This window comes from Nicotiana sylvestris, chromosome 6 (genome assembly GCF_000393655.2).
Source record: "Nicotiana sylvestris chromosome 6, ASM39365v2, whole genome shotgun sequence".
Classification (NCBI taxonomy): Eukaryota; Viridiplantae; Streptophyta; class Magnoliopsida; order Solanales; family Solanaceae; genus Nicotiana; species Nicotiana sylvestris.
Window position 1 is genome coordinate 61,955,068 of NC_091062.1, and position 23,548 is coordinate 61,978,615.

The window sequence follows — 23,548 nt, forward strand, 5'->3', positions numbered from 1 at the left end:
GCTCAAGTGAAATAGAGAGAAATTCAAAAATAGTCAGATTTACAAGTGGTCATTTAGCCACAGTTTTAAAAGTAATCAAAATTTAGCCATTTTTTATGTAAAGATAAATTTGAATGAAAACACTGTTCAAAATCCAAAAAATACTCCGGTATAATATACTGGAATTCCAATATAATATACTGAAGTTCTAGCATAAGTAGACTAGAACTCCAGTATATTTATACTGGAGTCCTAGTATACTATACCGGTCCAACATAATATACTGGAACTTTCCGCGAGTTGGAGTTCTAGCATAATATGCTGGAAGTCCATATACAGGTACACCGATTTTCAGTATATTATGCTGGAACTTTCCGTGTTGCAACAAAATAGTGGTTATTTTTCAATGACTTTGCAAATGCTGGCTATTTTTTAATGACCAATCCGAAAACTGGCTAGCCCGTGCTATTTTTTCAATAATTTAGCTTTTAAATAATCCAAAGGTATGAGTATGTAATTGGAAATACCACTATAATTAATCTAGGAGGCGATTTTATTAGGTGAAATTTCACCATTCGACATAAAAGGTTGAGTCTGTTATATTGTCACAAGACTCTCAAACCTTTGAGTGGGCCAGAGAAGGATCCCATATGGCTGCACGAGCCAACGGTCATGGTTGTTATTCATGCCCTATTTTGATTGGCCAATACTATATGGTATGAGCCGATGGAACAGATCCTATATGGTTTAATGACGTTCCACCTGGTAGTATCAAGAGTAAAAGGGTAATTAGATGCGCGAAACTCAAAATCTCGGGAAGAGCCAAATCTTATTGGGTTTATTTACGCAGTCTTATTTTACATTTATTGTTGAAAGCCTCGTCGAACCCCAATTTCTACAAATGAGTCTAAGTTCCATTGTTTCTTGACATATAAGAAACTGAATTTGTAGGCAGCAGTCTCTAAAAAACTGGACAACTAATTAATTTTCATATGGGAATAAATTTATACATAACTTGCAGTTTTTTCGTCAGACTTCCAAATTCTATAAAACAGCTGGAACTCCAAATATGACAGGCACAAAATTGAGACTGTTATAACGTGATTTGTTACTTGAAAACCATGTATGCAATAAAATATTGACAGATCATTTTGCTCAGGATTACGGTCTTCTTACTCTTTTCCTTCCCTATTCTCTGCTTATAAGTAATGCTGCACAAAATAAAAACAGCAGGCTACTGTAGCTTACAAAGCTTTTGTTTGGTTCCAGCACTTCCAACAACATAGCTGAAACAAAAACTCTCTCCTTTCTTTGGAGAAGAAACCAACATATATAAGCAGTCAATCCTATAAAAGAAGAGGAGAAACAGATTCAATTCCATGGTGGATTCACTTACCTAAGACTCTAGGAAATTGGAAATTCTATACTTTTTACTTTTAGTAAGAGTGTCGGCAGCTGCAATAATACTGTATTCTTCCCATCCAGTAATTACATGGCTAGGAGTGAAGGATTCGATGTAACTGCGCTCCCATGCGATTTCTCATGTACAAGTATATATTCTTCACCTTTTGGAACGTTCAGTTTAGTGGTGATAGTCTGATGATAGGCTTTTTAGTCGCTTATTACTCTATAATTTACTGCACTTTAATTGAGTTTGAGTTTTAATCGCTAGTGTTTTGCACTAATGTTGTATTTTATGCCTTGTAGGAGTGATTCCGAGCTATATAGATGTTATGGAATGAATTCTAGTGATTTGGAGCTTTGAAGTCTGAGCAAAAGCCCAAGGAATTAAGCCGGGATCGTGTTCGGGGGTCAAATTTGATAGTTAAGAACAAATGAAGACTCGATTAGGCATATTGCGCACTGTCTAGTAAAATAGACATAACTATTTGCTCCGAACTCCATTTGGGCTATATAATATATGGTTGGAAAGCTAACTCAAAGGGATACAACTTTCAAGTTTTACGTTTTTCTAAATTCCAAACGGAACAGGGTGAAAAACGTGGTCGGGCCTGAACGCGGACTGAGGCAGTGCACTGGGAAAATACCGCGACCGCGAGCCTCCAGACCTGAAATATTATTTTTCTTCCCGTAGGAGAAGGTATAGTTGTTTGGGCCCGACCCTACTTGGTATATATACATGGAAAAACGGTATTTTGAGGGGGTTGAACATACTTTTGACACAAATTCGACCTAAAGAGGCAGAGACACAATAGGAGCAAGGCGGGAAATTCTTCTACGAGTTTTTCCTTCCTCTTCCAATTTTTTTCATTGTTGGTTATGACTTTTAGTATTGTAGTTTTACATATTATTATGAATAGCTAATTTGTTATCTAGAGTTTTGATGGAACCTTTTGTAGGATAAAATCTTGTTATGTTTTTATATAATTGAGCCGTTGGATTTCTCTACTTGTTCAACTACGTGTTTATTATTATTGATTGAATGGCCATCGATTGACTGTGCCTATTTATTATGTGTTGCTTGAGAAAGGATACATATTTAGGTGGTTGTTGAACAACGCCACTTCTAATGTATGTGAGAAATCAATACAACGGGTTTAAAGGTAGGTTTAGAAATAACAAAGCCTTGACGTTGTCATAATGAGCGGTTAGATGAAGCCAACTAGCGTAGTTTGAGAGAATATGTCTAGTAAATTGTTGTAGTTGTTCGAGAGAGAATTACGGCACATAAAGTGCTCGCGATCAGTAGAGAATACATAGGCGAAATTGTAGGGAACATAAGTGGAAGGATTCCGACAATTGGGGAAATCACAACTCTAGACCTCCTTAATTTAGTCTCCAACCTTTAGTCTCGTTAGTTGATAATTTTACCGCTTTTTAGTATTTGCTAGTTAATTAGTTAGAAATATAAATCTCAATCTTTAAACTTTAGAAAATTGTTCAAACTTGTCTTTTTAGTGATATTAAATAGATATAGCTAAACCTTAGTTCTCTGTGAAATTTGACTCCGAAATTTAGACCGGATTATATTTGCAGCGATTGTTTATCCTTTTTAGGACTAGAGTTGGGCGTGATCGTAATCCTAACGTCCATGTCTGATTCTTTAGGAAATTAGCCAGTGACGATGTACTTCCTTAATATCACTTGCTTCTTCCTCTCCTCCTGCCATTTTCACCTTTTCTCTCCATTCGTCTGTCTCTGTGAATAATATCGAAAAACAAAACGTTTTTTATAGCAAGTAGGCCATTGCTAAATAACATTGAAGAGTATATACGAAAAACTTTGTCCCGTTTGATAAGATGCTACGGCACACTACCTTTCTCTTTTTTTAAAATTTTGTTTTCAAATACCTATTTGTTTATATATTTTAACCAATTTTGATAACCTATTTGTTTGATAACCTATTCGTTTAAAATGCATGTCCAAACACAATTTCAAATTTCAAAATTATTTTTCATCTCATCTTCAGAAACTCATTTTTTCAAATTTCAATCAGATATATAAACGCAAGCTAGATCATTTGTTTCACTTTCGTGTCGAATACATCAAAAGCTAAATTTGTTATAGTAATAAAATTATACTCCCTCTGATTCATATTATTTGATGTTTTTTTCTTTTTTGTACATCTCTTAAAAACTACATCTTAGAAATTAAGATGGATTTTGAGTACATTACCTTAATTAAATTTGTATCTTTCTAAGTTGATAAGTATAAAGAGTATAGTGATTTGTATTTTTCATGTTCGAAGCATGAACAGTCCAGGGTAATTTAGAAACAGAAAATTGATGTTTTATTTTTTATTATGTGAAACACAACTTATTAAAAGGAAAAAACACTAAATTAAATAATTTGGGCCGGGGGAAGAAACTGAGTTGAAGAAGAAGCCAAAAGAAATGGCTTCTTACTAGTACCACATTCACATTCTTGTTAAAGTACAGCAACGATAACATATCAAGTGTAGTTTCAATAAATTGGGTCCGGGGAGGGTAGTGCGTACGCAGACCTTATCCCCACTTTAAAAAGCTAGAGAGATTATTTATAATAGACCCCCAACTCAAGAAACGCATAATCACTGCAAATAGGATAAGAAAAAATAACAAATGAGAATCCACGTAAAGAGAAACAATAAACACAATCAGAAAAAAGATAACTGAAGCAAAAGAAATATCATATAGTATTAGAAATTTAAGAAATGAAAATCTGAGAATACACTAGTACTACAAGTATAGAAAAACAATACAGGTACGAAAAAAAAGAATTATGCTGGATGATTGTCTAATCTACTACCCTAATCTTCAATCTCCACGTCCTCCTATCAAGTGTCGTGTCCTCACCAAGCTTAAGATGTGTCATGTCCTGTCTAATCAGCTCTCCTTAATACACTAGTACTACAGGTATAGAAAAGCAATTCAGGTACGAAAAAGAATTATGCTTGATGATTGTCTAATCTACTACCCTAATTTTCAATCTCCACACCCTTCTATCAAGGGTCATGTCCCCAACAAGCTGGAAATATGTCAAGTCCTACCTAATAACCTCTCCCCAATACTACTTCGGCTTGCGTCTACCTCTCCTTGGCCCGACCGTAGCTAGCCTCTCACACCTCTTTACTGGAGCATCTATGTCTCTCTTCCTCACATACCCGAACCATCTCAATCGTGCTTCTCACATTTTGTCTACCACAGAGGTCACTCTCACCTTATCTCGAATATCTTCATTCTTAATCATATCTCTCCTAGTATGCCAATATATCCATCTTATCATTCTAATTTCCGCTACTTCCATCTTCTGTACATGAGAGATCTTAATTGGCCAAGACTTCACACACCCATACAACATAATTGGTCTAACAACCACTTTGTAGAACTTACTTTAAGTCTCAGTGGCACTTTATTATCAAGACGCCGGATGCACTTTCTTGTGTAAAACTTAAAAGAGAGAAAAAGACAAACTCTATTTTAAACTTTAGTATTCATCTGTATCCCTTCAAAGTTTTAGCATACCCGAAATAGCAGATCTAATGGTAGGAACAGGCAGGGGCACAAATTTCGTTAAGGGAGTCCAAAAAATGGCTCTTTTCTATTAATAGGATAGAACAATTTATATAAGAATTCATTTATATATACATGTATAATTTTTTAGTGAAGAGGATTCAGATTGCTATATCATTAGCTCGAGGTGCAGTAATCCCAAACGGATGTGCTCAGCCCAGTAATTAGGAAATTACTTAGCTCTTGAATTGAAGTGATGAGGTCCGGAAAGAGAAAAGTAAGTGATCCTATTGACTAAAAGAACCCTTCCAAAATCGGGGCAAAAGCTTAAGAATGGAGAACTACAGCTCAGATTCAACACAAGGAACAAATAGAACGGAAAATGATGTTGACTAGTTAGCAAAACTCACATTTATCTGCCCAAACTTCGGGTAGATGTTTGCCATACCGTACCCAAATTCAATTTGAATCAAGCAGCAAAGTTCAGAGAGATTGACTCTGTGTTCCTATGAGTTAAACATGAGTTGCTACTCAGAAAAGCTAAATAAGAAAACCATTTTACGGGCCAACCAAGAAAAAAACAAACGCCCATCGCTGTTTATACTTGACCATGATGCAATCCTATTGTAACCTCACCCCTTGGTAACGCCCAGATGAACCAACTCTGACTAGTATCTTACGCTGATTGAGTTGAAGTTTGCAATGGAAATGAAGGAAGTTCACTTCTGAAAACAAGTTGTCAACTTTTGCATAATAACAGTTTCCACATTTAAATTGCCAGGGAAAGCTCAGCGCACTTAAAGATGGTTTGGCTGAAGCATAACCTGTTTCCATTCATGAAAATAAAACCAGCGTCAACTGTTTTTCTTTTTTGTTCCTCTATCATTTCTAAAGTAAGAAGAACAATAAAACTAAATAGTAACATAGATATATCAAATGAAATTGCAGAAACTGTCGCATCGATACTCTCAAGCCTAAGGATCAAAGTGCACCCCTTCGTCATACTTCATGTTATACAAGCCAATATGAAACATTTTAACTAAAGCACGCATTCTCATTGACTAAACGAGAGCATGTTATCCAAACAGCAATCAGAATGGTCACCCTTCGTCATCCAGTATCATTCCGACATTGACATAAACAACATCAATGAGATGAAGGATGAAAACCCTATATAACACAACAAAAGGAAGTTAAAAAACGAATAGACAAGTGCAACCGAAAAGACACATAAATGCCATACTTGCTGAAGCTAATGGCAGGGTTGCAGGACTGATTGCTTTATTTCTTTTAGATATAGAGTCTTATAATGATATACTAGTGTAAATTTGCAACAGCAGCAACAGATTTTGGAGCCTTTATTTTAAGCTACATAACGTGGGTGTAACAGACAGGCTAACCGTAAACAACTAAAATCATGTCATACTTCATAGACATAAATTGGCTGCTATAATAAAGCTCATTTCATAAACAAACTGCAATCCAGGTTGTTGATTCAGGTTTCTTTCATTTGCTTTATATCTAAAAGCTATATGCAGTAAGTTAGCATAAGAGATCAATCCATCAAGAAGATTTCAGTCTTTCCTTTTCCTCTTCTTTTTATTTGAATCTTTTTTGTTTCCTTTACTTTTCTTTTTCACAATGTTTCTTGTATTTATCAGCATTAGACATGAAGGAGAAGGGTTGGTCATTTCAGATCTTAAAGGTCTACAGACTAACAAGGAACTTTGTAGGCCTCTCATGGGAATCAGACAAGGAAAGGGCAAGAGACCGATATTTTGTAAATTAACCGGGATAGCAGGAGGATAGTGAACCATGTTTATAAGGAATATCGTCATAAAAGAAGGAAAGAAATGAACAAAGAGAATGAACTTCAAACATAGGAATGCACTATTAACTATGGCGGCAAAGAAACCATCAAAGGGTGTGGTGGAATGGTAAAGGTACCTTGATCCTTAGTCGGAGTTCTCGAGTTCTAGCCCTGGGAATAGAGTCCTCTCTTGGTAGGGAGCGCTAAAACCTCATAGTGGGTTTTCTATGGCACAAATCCAAATTAGTTGACCTTGCGGGTTACAGACACAGATGATTAAACCCCAAAAAAAAAAAGAACACACAAAAAAACTATGACGGCAAAGAAGCTAATGGAAAATTAAATTCAGGAAAAGAAATTGGTTTAAGATAGGTTGGTCTATCATAGATTTATGTAGAACAGGAGGCACAACAAGAGCTCATTACAATTTCTCTCACGCATAACAGCTCACAGAACAAACAGGAGTAATGCAAAGGCTTCTTTTTTGGATAAGTCAAAAGTTTTCATTAGATATCATTGTAACTACAACCAGGGGCAAATAGTAATCCCTGGAATAAAATAAGACACTTGCCACTTGGAACTCCAAAAGGAAAAATAACATTAGATTGAGAACACAACCAATTAAAAGAAGAGAAAAACAAGAGGAAGAGGTTGACTCATGGGTCTTAGGCATTCACCACAACGTTGATTTCGTTCTATTTGTTTTAGTGAAGATATAACAAACACCGTATTTAGTAAAATATTGAAGAGGATAGAACAAATCAAAAACTAGTTATATTTCAGGAAAAAAAGAAAGAAGAGACAAAACATTTGTGTGCCGAACTTTCAGCTAAGGCACCAAGAAATCAAACAGAGGCCTCCCCCAAAAAGTTAAATAAATAATTGCCCATCATTGGATAATCGGTTTTCTGAATTGACCGAAACTATATCTTAGACATTCAAAAGGATGAAAACCAGAACCAATTTTCCCATCAGAATATATATGTCATCAGACCTCAAACCACGTTCCCTAATTGTTATAGGCAAATGAAACTTGTAGAAGACATTTAACAATCGAAAGAAGAAACATGTAATAGACAAATTCATGCATAAAAAATATGATCACTGATTCCAGAATGCAAAAACTTAGAAAGGGGAAAATACCAAATGGCATCTCTCATATTATTCTGCTAAAAACAAAATTCTCATCATCATCTTTCAGATAATTTGTTTCAGAAATTCTCACCTAAAACTTCTCGGAATCAGGTAGCAATGGCTGTCTTTTTCTTTGCTTTCTTGCTGTCAAGAGTTGTATCCTTTCCGATGATCATTCTTCTTAGAATATCTGCTTGCTTTGTGTTTCCCTCTTGATTGAGGCTCTTAATCAACTCCTCACAACTCTTGTGATCTTTAACTCCTCCTTTTTCCATCATCTTGCACAACATAGAATAAGCATTAAGTGTCTTCCCAGCAGCTACAAGAGAATCCAGCACCTTATCATAGCTTGAAAAGTCTATGGTACAATCTCTCTCTAAACCAAAATCTAACAGCTTTAGAGCAGCAGCTGTTTTTCCTTTGTCACATAGAGCGGACAAGAGACCGTCAATATCAGGTGAGAGACCGCTGTGTAACAACAATTCAATTCTTCCAAGGGCCTCCTCAACATGGCCCCTCATTAGGAGGGCTTCCAAGATAGTAGAAATTAAATCCATGTGTTCTTTGACTCCCTTCTCCAACATAATCTTCATCACTCGACTTGCTGTTTGAACCCTTCCATCTCCCATCAGGCTCTCCATCACTGATCTATACAACAATGAGTCGGGTTCATGTCCCTGTTCAAGCATATTGTCCAAAGCAGCTTTAGCATCAGCAGGCTCCCCTTTCTTCAGATAGCTCTCAACAAGTGACTTGTGAGCAATACCATCAGAAAGAACCTTTCTCCTGCCCATAATCTTCAAAATTTCAAAGGCCGAATCAGGAGCCCCTTCTCTTGAGTGCCCACAGACGAGATTGTTAAAGGCAACAGGATCTTGAATCCCAATTTTCATCAACTGTCTAAATAGAGTTTCAGCCTTACTTGTCTGGCCATTATTGCATAGGTAATCAATAATCAGATTATATGCACTTTGTTCCATAGGCAAACTACTACTCAAGATGATTTCTTTCTCAATAAGCTTATCCAGCAATTTGACAGCTCGATCGCAGACACCAGCCTTGCAGAAATTCTCAATTAAGACACCATAATGCCCAGCCTCGGTGGGAACACTCAACCTGATCATAGCTTTCAGAACATCAGCTGCAGCATCCAAATCACCTGCCTCACACTGTCCAGAGATTAATCTTATGAATACAGAGTTATCCTTTGGTGCAATATACTTCTCTTCCATCTCCTTCAAAATCATCCTAGCTTCAGACATTTTCTGTCCCTCACATAGACTAGGCAACAGTGTTGAGTACGTAATGGCATTCGGTTTAATACCAAAACTCTTCATCTCTTCAAACAATCTCAATGCATCATCTACTCGCACAACCAAACTATATCCTTTTATCAGGGTGGTATAACTGATCACATTCGGTTCTATATTCCTCGCCTTCATTTCCACAAAGTACTTCTCGGCCTCTTCAATTTTCTTAGCCCGGTTATAGCCATTAATCATAGTATTATAAGTCACTACATCAGGACTAATCTCCCTACTCTTCATAGCCTCAAAGAACCTAATCGCAGTATCCGGCTTAGACGATAAAAAGAAACCCCAAATCAACAGATTATAAGTGTGCGTAGTCGGCTCAATACCCTCATTAACCATCTTATTGAAATACCTCTTGGCCATCATATATCGCCCTCGACGCGTTATCACATTAAACAAAGCATTATAGGATTTAATGGTCCTTTCAACACCTAACTCTTCCATTTTCTGAAACAACTTGACACTCTCTTGAACAATCCCAGCTTTACCATAACTATCAATCATCAAAACCCATAAATCCTCATCCCAATCAACACCCTTATTAGGCATATCAAGAAGTATACACCTAGCATGATTAAGCTTCTCAGACCTACCAAGAATCTGAATAATCTTGAAATGGGTTTCTCTGTCATGCCTGAAAAGACCGGATCTTTCTACCCATCTAAAGAACTGTAACGCCTGTTCAGAGTTTTTTGCATTGTGTAACACATTGTAAACAAGTTCATGGTCAAATGAAGGAACAAGATTCCTAATGGAGTTCTGAAGGCGTGTAGTCCACACGCGAGTAGACATCATTCTGCAAATGAGATCTTCTACTTTTTCTGGGGTTTTAGGATTGTGAGTTGTCGGAATTCGGGTGCTCGGGTCCGGGTTGTTGAGGGATTCGGAGCTGTAGAAGAAGGATGTTGATCTTGGTGAAATAGTGGAGAGTTTTTTCGGTTTGAAACGACACAGAGAAGCCATTTTTGCTGATCTGCTGTTGTGCGATTGAAAAACGGCTCTAGGGTTCAGCCAGGTGAAGTCACTGGCTTATATATATAAAAAGCCAAAATCTGAACTAATATATATTTAAATTTTAGTATGTATTTAAAATTTGATAGAGCTAAGATTGAGTGAGTTAATAAATTTTTTCTCATATTAACTTTAAACAATATATTTACGTAATTTTATTTTTCTTCTTTTATGCATATACTTTTTTTTTATGTTTCTCGTTATTTTACCTTTAAAAGTTCAACTTAGATTCTCTCATTAGCTATGCATTTTTGTCTCATTTGATTGATCCATATATCATAAAGCTAAGTTCTTTTGTTTCTCATCTTTTTTAACTAAGTAATCCCCTAGGCAAGTGTAAAAGGTTCAAAACTCAATGAATAATAAACTCACTCCTTTATCATTTTCACTTATTATCATATTTTTGTATAGAGTAGAGTTTAACCATGACGTGCATCTAACTCAAAAAACATGCATTGCACTCTCACTACTAGATTAAAGTCATGCAGTTTTTTTTGTCTCTCATTATTATATGAACTAGTGAACTTGTGTCGCTTCACGCGATTTTAAAGAACCTTTATATTTATGAAATGAATGGTTTCCAATATTTAAATGGTTAAAAGAATAAAATAATAAGTTGTGAAGAGCTATTTATGTGTGTCCTAGTTCTTTCTAGCATATTTGGTTAACAAAGGAAAGGAAAAACTTAAAGAAAAGAGAAATTCATTTATTTATTTGTCGTATAAGATGTTCATAATTTATTTTGTTGTTTGTTTGGTATATTGCGAAGAAAATAAAAGAGAAGGTTTCTTCATATGTATTTAACTTAGAAGTAATATAAAAGTTTGAAATTAGTAAATAAAGGAACTTCTCTTCTACTTTTCTTGTGTTTAGCTTCTTAATGAAAAATGGTCCTTTTTCCGGTGTTTCAATTTTCATCCTTCCTTTTTTTTCACCTCAACAAAAACGGTTCTAATTCGTATGATTATATGATATTCGACAGAAATTTGTTTTAAGCAAATTTAGATCCCAATGCATCTTTTACTTTTGAGATTTAACCGATGGGATTAGATTAATACTTTATTAGCACATTAATCAATAGTAATCAAGATTTGTTCGCCAAAGAATAATTGCTTGTTGTTGGCCAAGAAATCGAAGTGTTTTGAATCAAAAGAAAACATCTCAAAGAAAGAAAGTCTATTGTGATTGTGTAGAAACTAAATTATCCAAACACAAATTATTTTCAAAAGTTCTTAGAAATTTTTCCAACAAAACATTTTCAAAGGACCAGTCCAAACACTAATAGAACAATACTTATACGTGAAAATGGTGATTGAGGTGGTGAAACAGATAATAACATGTGTTTTCAAATAGTTCATCCTCCTTGTTCTTAAAAAATTCTTCGAGAGAACATTTTCAAAAAGTTCTCCAACACTAACAGAACAACACGTGTCCAAACGGTGATTGAGACAACAAAATAAATATTATCATGTGTTTGTTCTAAATAGTTACTACTTGCTCCTTGTTCTAATTAATATATTTTTTCGGTTCTCATTTTTTCCCTTTTTTTCTTCCTCTATCTTTTCATTTTGATATCTTTTCTTCTCACCTCTTAGTACCCGTCACGTTATTCAGGAAAAAACTATAATCACTTCTCTAAATACAGGCAAAAACCCTTTTCCTTCAAAACTAAAATAACATCCTAAAAGTATTCCTTTGTTCCATAAGATCATCTCCGCCAATTAAAATATTTTATAATTTCTGTCATATAAGACCCCCAAAAGCAAAAAGGTAAAAAACGAAGAGACAATTATGTTTGAAGTTCACTTGGGCGAGAAAAGAGTAAATTAATGGTAAATTTTAAGTGAAATTTTCTTGTTCAACTTATCCATTGATGTCTTGTTTTCAAGATGTAATTTTTTAAACTTCTTGTCCCCTTAGTTTATAAATCATTACTGAAGATTCTAGCACAATGAGACCATTCAAGAACATCTTATAAAAATTGATCATCACTAAAGTGATGTTAAGAATGTAAAATATTTTTTGTCCAAGGACAAAGCATCCAAATCAAGCGGGAGTTTGTGATAGTAATTGTATTACTGCACACTTGGCAATTTATAAAAAACCACAAGTTTGACAATTAATAAAAAATCACAAGTATAGTTTGCGATCATTTAACTCATTAATGCCTCACGATCAACCAAATATATCATGTTGCTATATGTTTAGGCCATGGCCAAAGAAAATCACATGGTCCAATTGAGAGCTACCATATAAAGCATTGCAAATTTTTTTGTATTGCTCGAAATATCTCCTACTTTGAATTTTTCAAAGACCTTCTTATCCTATACAAAAAGAGAATAAGGAATTATACATTTTTTAAACAAAAAAATATTAATTATAAAAAATCTCATAGCAAGAATATAAAAATTAGCATGAAGTGAGGGAGGAGTATCCTTTAGTTTTCCATGACCATGGTAAGCAAACCATTTTCTTTGTTCGCTTCACATGTTTTAATTTGTACACTAAGAAAAACAAACGAAAGTTGAAAATAATCATCATGGGAGCACATCTATAATACATACTTTATATATGTTAAAAGATAGTGTATATGTGAATGCAATTATACTTATCATCAACAGGTCGGAATGAGGCCGGGGAAAGAAGAGGACGAGTGGTGGAACGACGAGACGATTATGGAGCTAGGGTTGAAGCCGCCGGATGATCTCCGTTGCAAAAGGTCAGACAGCAAGAAATGGAGGTGCAACGGCTACAGGATCCAAGGTAAACCCCAGAAGCATTTTCTTAAACCACTTATAGAACATTTACTCCGTGAGAAAAGGGTTTCAGTGGTCAAGAGGGTGAGAAGGAGAGAAGAAGAGGAGTCGTCATCCGTAGTGAAACCGCAGAAGAAACTGCGGGCAAGACGCAATCTAATAAGGGATAGCGATATACGAGTGATTCTGGTGAGAGTGAAACGCATGATTTAAGTGAAGAACCAGAGGATGTAAAGCCTGTGAAGAAATCTTCTTTACGTGAGACGAAAATAGGGAGAAATGGAGAAGGTTACGAGGAGAATGACGTACCAAAGGATGTAAAGCCTGCGAAGAAATCTCCTTTACGTGAGACGAAAATAGGGAGAAATGGAGAAGGTTACGAGGAGAATGAGGTTGTTACATCGTTGAGGATGATGAAAGATAGTAGTGTGAAAGTTGAAAATAAAGATAGTTCAGATGATCAGATAAAAATAGGGGGTAAGGGTGAAAATCAAATACAAGAATTAACATAAATGTAAGTGAAAGAGAAAGAGATAGAAATCTATCTATATATATATATATATATATATATAAGTGGACATAGACAAGATGATGTGGCATGCCTCTTTGGCCAAGAAACACATTTATCTTTTATCTCCTTTTTTTGCTTTTTCCCTCTTATTTTTCTTGTCTTCTATTTTTATGTGCCTTATTTGATAACATTAAATGACTCAATAACTACTGCTTCACTCTAAATTCTCTTTATTGCACATTTATCTCTTCCTCTTCTTTTCCCCACCTCTTCAGTTTCTTCCTAAAAATTATAACATTTGAAGGTAGTAAGAACTCAACAAAATGCTAGAGACTTTACACACAAGGTTCAGTCAGCTTCCCAACAAGCTTAGTAAAATCATCATATTCCATCAGGTAATTCTAAATTTCATATTTTTGCCACCTTTTATTGAAGAATTTTTAACAAATTTTTTACATGCATCAAATTGGTATTGCCACTACGGAAAATCCTGCAACTGCAGGTGTTATTATACCAAACAAAACTTTCAAACTGTGAATGCTCTCGGAATAGTTCCAGGTATCTTTCTTGAAAATTTTATATACATAAGATAGGGAAAATGCATAAGTACCCCCCTGACCTATACCCGGATTTTCAACTACACACTTTTTCTTTGCGGGAATCCTATTACCCCCTAAACTTATTTTAAATGGAATTATTTGCACCCTTAATGTTGACAACCAAACTCTTGGCAAGTGGTGAGCTACACGCGCCCCCACATGTATTTTTAGTACTTTTTTATTCTTTTTTCCTTTTCTTATGCTTTTTTCTTATTTCTTATTATTTTCATTTTTTTTGGTTATTTCATTCTCTTTCTTTTTGTTTTGGTCGCCAGCGGCATAAAATGGTGGTCGTCGAAATTTCGCAAACACCATTTTTTTCGGCGAATTTTTTTTCCGGCGATAAATTTTTATCTCGATCTAAGTGTTTTGTTTTATATATATATAAATTTTTCTTGAAAGTGTAATTTATGTATGGGAGGAAGAGCAAAAGAAATAAAAACGAATATAAGCTGAGAAAACTTTTTTCAGTTAAAATTTCAATACATCATTTTTTTCCGGCGTGGGAAGGTTTTCCAATGATGAATTTTTTCCCCCAAATCCGAGTGTATTTTGCTTTGCTTATGAATAGATCTTTTTGAGAGTTTAATTTGTGTGTGAAAAGAAAAAATGGAAGAAAAATGGTTAGACAAAGTCGGCGATGAATGAATATCCGCCAAAATTAGAGAAGAAACAAAAAAAAAAAAAAAAAAAGACAAAGAAAAAGAAAAAAAAGTAAGAAAAAAATGGTAAAAAAAAATAAAAAATAATCCGAAAATCGTTTTTTCTTGCTTCACACTCTCCTTTGGGAGAGTAAAATACACACACTCTGCCACGGCAGCGTTAAAGGTGCAAATAATTCCATTTAAAATAAGTTTATGGGGGTAATAGAATTCCCGCAAAGAAAAAGTGTGTAGTTGGGATTACGGGTATAGGTCAGGGGGTACTTATGCATTTTCCCTATAAGATACACATATTCAATTTCTTACTGTGAATAAATTTAGAACATTATTTAGTATAATACAAACTAAATAGTCTTTGGATGAAAGTAATACAAATTTAATCAGTTGCTCCTCCACCAACTTATTTTTTCATTCTTTTTGTCATTCTTTTGGAATCTTCTTTTTCTTATAGATTCTTTATTTGTTTGTAATTTTAGGCCTAGAACAATATTACCTTGGATGTAACTCTATTTATCATAATTTTTTATTTTTTGGTAATTCATTGATGTTTTATTTTTGCCTGACAATAAATGTTCCCAAGTATTGTTTGTTCTATTTTATTTTTCTTATATGGTGGATGTCATTTTATTTATCATACTTTTGCTTTTTGGTAATTCATTGATGTGTTGTGTTTGACACGTAATTATGATTTTCAATTGATGTTGTTCTTTATTGTTTCATTCTTCTTTGGGATCTAGAAGTGAATTTCCTATTTGATTTCTAATGGTATGAATTTTCTTGAAGTGAGAGCACGTTTTCATTGTATTATAAATTTTTATATCAATTATTTTCTATTTCTTTTTATGTAATAATTAATGCTTCACATTCCCTCTATTTTGGAATATATATATATATATATATATATATATATATAACTGTATATAATTGTAGTCAAATGATTTTGTGGGCCATTATAAATTTATTTTTAGTTTTATGATCCCTGTCTTTTTTTTTAACTTATGGGAGATTTGTTTACACATTAGAGATCTATCTTTTACACATAAGAGATTTATCTTTTACAAATAAAAAATCTATATATTTTAATTTCAACTAAAATAAGCCGTGAAGGCCTATCTCATGTATTTTTTTTTAAAAAAGTGTAAGTAGAAACTTAGCTTGAATGTGGTGGAGATGGAACTAAGAGGTAAATGTGCCGTTATGTTCTTTTGGTTAAATTGGAAGTGATTAAAAAGTGATGTGAGAAATATTCTTGGATTTACTACTAATTAGTTGCTTCTGGGAAGATTGTGAAGGAAATTAAATGTGCTACAAGCAGGCAATGTACGTAATATGTTTTTTTTTCCCGATTTTTTAGTTTCGTTGCTTTTTGTTTTATTATTTTCTTTTATTTATTTGAATAGAAGACAAGTTCATCAAACAAAAGTTTTAATATCTAATAAAATTAAAAAACATCAAGTCCTTAGATCGTGTATTATGAAATATATAAGACTAAGAGAATCCCGTATTAACCTCTCTCCACAAAAAAATATATGATTTTTCCCCTAAAAGTTTTTTTTTCATTTTTTAAGAATATTTGATAATAAAAAATGTAGTTTTCTAAGCTCTAATTTTACAAGAACATTTATCTTGTGATTTTTGCCATCAATATATAAAATTAGTTTTTTTAGTCATAAAGTTGAAAAATTCTAGCTTTAATTCTTAATAAATTTATAAACAAAATCCTTTCGAGATGGGCTGCTACTTTTAAAACCGCGCGAAGCGCGGCAAATTCCCTAGTATCTATATAAAGTAGGGGAAAGAAAGAGCGATGTGTCATATCTCTTTATCCATGAATCATATTTATCTTTTTTCTCAAATTTTTGACATTTATCCTAGTTGTCCCTCATTCATGTGCTATATTAAAACACCAAAAGTCACTTCTTAAAAGGTGCTTATCCAAACAATGCACCAGTTATGTTACCTTACGTTACTATTTTTTTCCCTGGACGTTACTGAATTAATTAAGGAGCCATTCAAACAAAACATATGAAAAGACGGGACCCTTAGTTTGCAAAAAGCCGTTAATCCACCCTACTATTTTTCCATTTCTTCATGCGTTTCTTAAAATTCAAACATTTTGTTTTGTCTTGCATTAATTGGACAACGCAAAGAGAAGATGGACGAAGATAACACAACCAATTGTAAATCAAACTTTGCAATGCAAGCAAACTACGTAAGATATCTCTTTGTATATTTTTTCACATTTTTTATTACCTTTGTTATGATCCAAAAACCACAAGTCGTGATGACATCTAACTCAACCCGCTATGTAAGGCAACTAACAGAAAATACAACTCAACTGAGATTATAAGATAATAGAGAATAGATAACTGAACATTTACAAATTTACCCAAGACCTGGTAGTACGAATCACGAGCTTCTAAGATTTGGAATTTCAAAACTAATACAAATAAATACACGTTCTGTTTGAAGGTTACATAAACAGATTAGCAATAACCTAAGCCGCCAAGGACAAGTGGCAGTTGTATCCAAATGCACGAACATCTTTAGAATCAGCACCCGACATCACCAATAGCTCCGATCCAAAATTTGCACGCAATGTGCAGAAGTGCAATATCAGTACAACCGACCCCATGTACTGGTAAGTATTTTGTCTAACCTCGTCGAAGTAGTGACGAGGCTTTTAGTTAAAAGATGCTTATTGTTATAATCTGTACATTAGATTAGCAGTAAAGCAGTTCAAAGCATAGCAGATGCAAGTATCATATACAACTCGGCGAGACAGTCAACAATTACTAAAAGGAACCACAATAAAAGATTTACGATCTTTCCTAGTATGAGAAGTATATACAAAATATTAAATCACATGGCACGGCAACACCCTTCGTGCTTTTATCTCATCCTCACCATGTATAAATAAATTTATGCACAATTCAATTAGTACGGCAACATCCTTCGTGCGTTCAACTCATCCTTCCAAATGAACGTATAACAGAACCAACCATATGACAGAAACACAATAATAGGAATTACAAAGTAGGAAATACGCAAGTAACAACAATGGACCAGGATATACATGTGGACAACGGTAAAGGACTAAACGGAAAGCACGCGAGTAATAACAATAATTGAAAAGCAAGGGGTATCAACGTCAATTAACTAGTATATTGGAGGCCTAAGTACAAATATGACAAATAAGAAGGAAACACATGATCTTTACAAGTTAACAAGCAAGGGCACGAATGATTGGTATGATGGAATGACTAAGCTAGAGTGCGACATAATAAGTATGACATGAGTATAATTTCAAAGCAGGAAATAGGCATGGCATATGCAAGTTAATCAAGTAAAAGACATGGACAACACAACAACAATTGAGATAGAGGTCAAGTACGGGATAATAACAACATATCACTCAGAATATTTAATTGCGACAATAACAGCTCAAGGTAAGGGTGGAAGTGTATACACGAAAAAAGATCATCATAATGCATGTCCCTCATCCTCACCTGCACGGAAACATCCTTCGTGCCATGACCACACAATATTAAAAAGCATAACAATATAAATGAAATGGCACGGCATCACCGCTTTACACTCTTTCTCATATGATAACGTATATGGCACGAAATCAGCTTTCGTGCTTTGCACTCTTCCTCACATGATAATGCATATGAAATGGCACGGCATAACCCTTCGTGCTTTACACTCTTCCTCACCTGATAATGTATCGGCACGACATCACCCTTCGTGCTTTACACTCTTCCTCACCTGGCACGGCATCACCCTTCGTGTTTTACACTATTCCTCACATGATAATGTATATAAAATGGCATGGCATCATCCTTCGTGCTTTACACTCTTCCTCACATGATAATGTATATGAAATGGCACGACATCACCTTTCGTGCTTTACACTCTTCCTTACATGATAATGTATATGAAATGGCACGGGATCACCCTTCGTGCTTTACACTCTTCCTTACTAAGCATATGATATCAATAAAGTGACAAGGTAAGAAGTATAAATAACATAGAGGAGAGTGTTCAGACGAATATTCCAACAAATTCTAAATCACGGAATTTCTAAGCCCCAATAATTCAATAAGCCCTCAAGGGCAGTATAACTCAAGTACTTCCACGAATATCACAATTTATCAGCAACCCAAGTATAGAATCAAGCATCTCAAAATATCGACCGTAGCAATGTAGTAATGATTACGCATAAAGATGACCAAACTAGATACATCAATGTATTCTCGGAATTCTATCAAATTCGATCAAGTTATATTAGGCTAAGTCTTGATTACTAACATTTTATACTACGTTCTTAATATCGGCAAATCAAGTGAAGCATGAAGCAAGAGAGTTACGTAATTCTACAAGACACAATTAGAGCACAATCTACCCCCGAGCATGATTAATCCCGGTACATACATATACGCTCATCACCTCATATATGTATCACCCCCGCATGTAGCAAACAATGACAAATAGGAGGAAAAATTCCCTCAACAAAGTTAGGCAAAACACTTACCTCGATTCGGCTAACTCAACACTCAACTTAGCCTTTTCCTCTACAAATTCGCCTTCGCTCGACTCAATCTAGCCAATGACGTCTTGAATACATCACACAATGCAAGAGAAAACAACTTCAATTAATATAGCTATAATTTCATGAATTTGATGTTAAATCTTGTATAAAATCATGCAATATAGTTGGAAATTGATTAAAGATACTTGCCCAATGTTTTGATATGAAAACTGGCTCTCAAAATCCTCACTTCGAAGCTAGGGTTCAAAAATATAAAAATGAAGAAAATCGAAATTCTCAGCATTTAACAGACTGCAAATGTCTCATTTGCGAACAAAATTTTGCATTTGCGAATGAATAATGTTTTCGCAATTGCCATAAATGATTGACAATTGCAGATGAATTGTATTTTCGCAATTGCCATAAAAGGTTCACAATTGCGAATGGATTGTGTCGCACCAGAAACTAGCAAAACCCAAACTTCTCCGAAATGATTCGAAACCACCCCGAAACTCATCTAAAACCTCCCGGACACAAACCATATATGAATTTTAATCATAGAACACGCTACGGACCTGTTCGCGCACTCAAAACACTGAAAAGAGGTCGTCTTAACCCGATATTGACCATTTTCAAACTCCCAAATTCTTAACTTTACTAGTCTCTCAACCAATGATCCAAAAATACACCCAAGCCTCTCGGTACTCCAAACCAAAAGTGCACACTAGTCTAAAAACATCATACGAACTAGCTCGCGCGATCAAATTGCCAAAATAATACCTAGAACTACGAATTGGACACCAAATCAAATAAAAATTTTAAACTTTCAACATCCAAAACTCTTGCCGAACCGTATCAAATCAACTCGGAATAACCTCAAAAATTTTGCACACAAGTTACAAATAACATAACGAACCTATTCCAACTCCCGAAATAATAATCCGAACCCGATATCATAAAAGTCAATTCCCGGTCAATCTTATGAACTTTCCAAACCTTCAAATTTTCAACTTTCGCCAAATAGTGTCAAAACCTTCTAGAAACCTCCAAATGCAAATCGGGGGATATGATCAAGTCCAAAATCACCATCCGGACCTAACAGAACCATAAAAACTCCGATCCGAGGTCAAATACTCAAAAGTCAAACTTGGTCAACTCTTCCAACTTAAAGTTTCTAAAATGAGAATCATGCTTCTAAATCAATTCTGAATCACCCGAAAACCAAAACCAACGATACACGCAAATCATAAATATATCATATGAAGCTATTCAAGAATTCAAACAGCTGAACGGAATGCAAATACTCAAAACGATCGATTGGGTCGTTACAGAAAACCCTGTTGAAGCCTTGTCCAAATTGCCGTTTAGGAGTATTTTTTACGGTGGATTAAAAAAATGAGGGGTCAATTTTGTTTTAACATTAAACGTGGGTCTATTTGGTTCGGGTCAGGTTAAACGGAGGTTGGGTCGGGCTTATCAATATGTGGGATCTCTTTTCAGAAGTGAAAGTTGATGTGGAGTTCTGTTAGCCACTAAGGATATAAGTGATCCAATACTTAGACGGTGAAGGCATAATTGATATCAAATTTTATCGAGGGGTATAAGTAACCTATTTCGGATAATTTAAAGATAGAATTGAACCTTTTCCACTTCTATATTATATAGTATGCATTGTGGTTAAGCCAAGTGACAAGCTAAAATAATGTCACTTGGCAATTTTAGGACAACATTAATAATTAGAAATTATATATAGAAACATAATTAATGAAAGTAGTTTAATGAATCTTATACATAATCTAAATAGATCTTAGACAAATCAAATTTATATATCTATATTTATATCTATATATTGATACACTCATAGATTTTCTTTATATTAGCTAGAAATATGGATGTGAAAAATTAATTAAAAAACTATAATAGAAAAAAATAAAAAATATAAAGACATAAATTGAGATAACCTGTGACTATTTATATAAAACTAAAATTTACTTAAGATATTAAATATTTATTGAGTTTAACAATTAAATAAATTCAAGTAGCAAAATAAGAACTTACATAAAGTATACAAATTATTTATAAAGTAAGAGAAAAATTATATCAGTAAAAGATATTTTAATAACAAGAATAATAAATTCATATTAATATTGATAAATTGTGCAAACAAATATTTTATACGTAAATATTACAACAATATTTAGATCTAATGTGTTCAAACAATTAAGAAAATATTTTCTATGATATTTGAATTGAGTTCGGTTAGTTTAAGTTTGAAAGCATAACATAATTTTTTGAAAATATGGTCCAATTAAGAAAATAGAATGATAAAAATTATTTGAATTTAAGATGAGAAAGTTTTTAAATTTTTATCTGTATTATATTAGAATGAGTGTGAAAAAAATAGATATTAAATTCAAACAGGCTAATAAAAATTCACATGACAATATAATAATATTAGGTATTGAATAATATAAAATCAAACTTAAAGAATAAGTAGAGAAAAAAATAAAAATTCACATTTTTATCATAGGAAAAAGGGTAAAATTTATTTAAATTTAAGATGAGAAAGTTTTATATATTATGATAAGAAAAGTCATAATATAAATCCACATAACTCAAGTCTAATAGTAAAATCAAAAACTAAAAATATTGAACAATAACAATAAATTGGAGATAATGTAAGGACATTTATAAATCATAAGTTTAGAAAATAAAATAAAGTAAATTTTACAATACTTAAAAATATTATTAAATTTTAAATAATTTAAAATTTTAGAACCATATTTTTTTAAAAAAATGTTTATTTTAGAATTAGATAATTATATATTTATCTTATATTATTAAAAAAAGTAGTTGATAATGATATTAAATAAAGTTACAAGTTAATGAAAAGCCACATAAAACTTAATAAGACTATATATTAGATTAAAAAAATAGCAAAGTTATTTTAAATTATTAGAAATTTACTATTAGAAATGAAAAGAAAAGACTATTTAAATTTGAGACTAGAATGTTCGTAAAACTATGATGCGAATGCTCAAATTATGGATAATATCATGAAATTGAAGTCTTATTTATGAAAAATAAAAAAATAACAAACAAAAATTTTAAATTACAAAATAAATTTCTAATATCGGTAATTTTACAAAAATTAAATTTGTATCTTAAAAATAAAAAAGAAAGAAAATTTATGTAAAGAAATAAAATAACAGTGAAAATATTACTACAATATTTAGATATAATATGTTCAAACAATTAAGAAAATATTTTTCTATGATTAATATCTGAATCGAGTGCAGTTAGTTTGAGTTTGAATGCATAGCATAATTTTTGAAAAGTGCGGTCCAATTTAGAAAATAGAATGATAAGAATTATTTGAATTTGAGATGAGATTTTTTTTTTGTTTTTGAAAATATTAAATAAAGAACTAAAATGACAGTAAAAATATTACTACAATATTTAGAAATAATGTGTTCAAACAATTAAGAATTTTTTTCTATGATTAAATAAAATTTACTAATGAAAAATTAAATATTAAATTGTATCTTATAGCTAAAAAAGAAAGAAAATTTAACTGCATCTAATACAAAATTAATTATAAGAGAACTCAATACATTTGGAACATGATAATCAAATAACTTATGTATTAATATTTTAAACTAATTAAAATTTACAATTTAAAACAAAATATGACATTATTTTGGTTATAGGTAAAACATTAATATAAAAACTAATTAAAATTTATAGTAGGGAATAGAATGTATAAAATAAAATAGAGGTAGTGTGAGGATGCTTATACTTTAAATTAATTTAAAAATAGATAAAATAAAATAATAAAATTATATTAAAAATATTACTAATAAATTTAAATGATTAAAATATTATGAATAAGAGGATAAAAACATAAAAGTATACCAAATTTCAAGAATAAAATATTTACTTTTATTAAATACTATTAAAAGGATAATAAGCAGGACATTAATTTAATTATAAGCTAATAAAAAATTGTATGATACTATAATAATAAATAAAACAATAACTATAAGAAAAGAACAAAAAAAAAGAATTTACGTAAAAATGATGTGATGAATAAGACATATTTGACTTCCAGATAAAAATAAAGTGATAGTAAATTTTTTGTTAAAATAGTATGATCTAATGTGCTCGAACAAGACAGATCACAATATGACATGTTTAGTCTTCTTTAATATTGACAGCGGAACAAAATGCAAGTACTAAAATCAAGGGGGTAGGTTGCTACAAATATATATTAAAAAGATTGTTTGT

General features: G+C 32.8%; 1 protein-coding gene across 5 annotated transcripts; it reads right to left on the reverse strand.

The window, feature by feature from the left end:
- Positions 1 to 5,302: 5,302 nt before the first annotated feature.
- LOC104231527 (large ribosomal subunit protein mL102 (rPPR5)) lies at positions 5,303 to 10,213 on the reverse strand. 5 transcript variants are annotated; one of them, XR_712099.2, is made up of 3 exons: positions 7,967 to 10,213; positions 6,879 to 6,966; positions 5,303 to 5,755 (listed from the first exon to the last, which is right to left on the reverse strand). XR_712099.2 is itself a non-coding variant. In XM_009784548.2 (2 exons), exon 1 carries the CDS (start codon positions 10,149 to 10,151, stop codon positions 7,983 to 7,985), a length of 2,169 nt encoding a protein of 722 aa, XP_009782850.1. In that variant the 5' UTR covers positions 10,152 to 10,213; the 3' UTR covers positions 5,303 to 5,755; positions 7,967 to 7,982. The 5 variants fall into 5 exon arrangements, 2 of the variants coding, with proteins under 2 accessions (XP_009782850.1, XP_009782844.1); XR_712098.2 differs by having other exon boundaries at positions 6,879 to 6,993; XR_712102.2 differs by lacking the exon at positions 5,303 to 5,755 and adding an exon at positions 5,838 to 6,101 and having other exon boundaries at positions 6,879 to 6,993.
- Between the last annotated feature and the right edge of the window lie 13,335 nt (positions 10,214 to 23,548).

Coding starts and splice junctions, on each gene's coding strand:
- LOC104231527 (XM_009784548.2), bottom strand. CDS start 10,151: ATGGCTTCTCTGTGTCGTTTCAAACCGAAAAAACTCTCCACTATTTCA.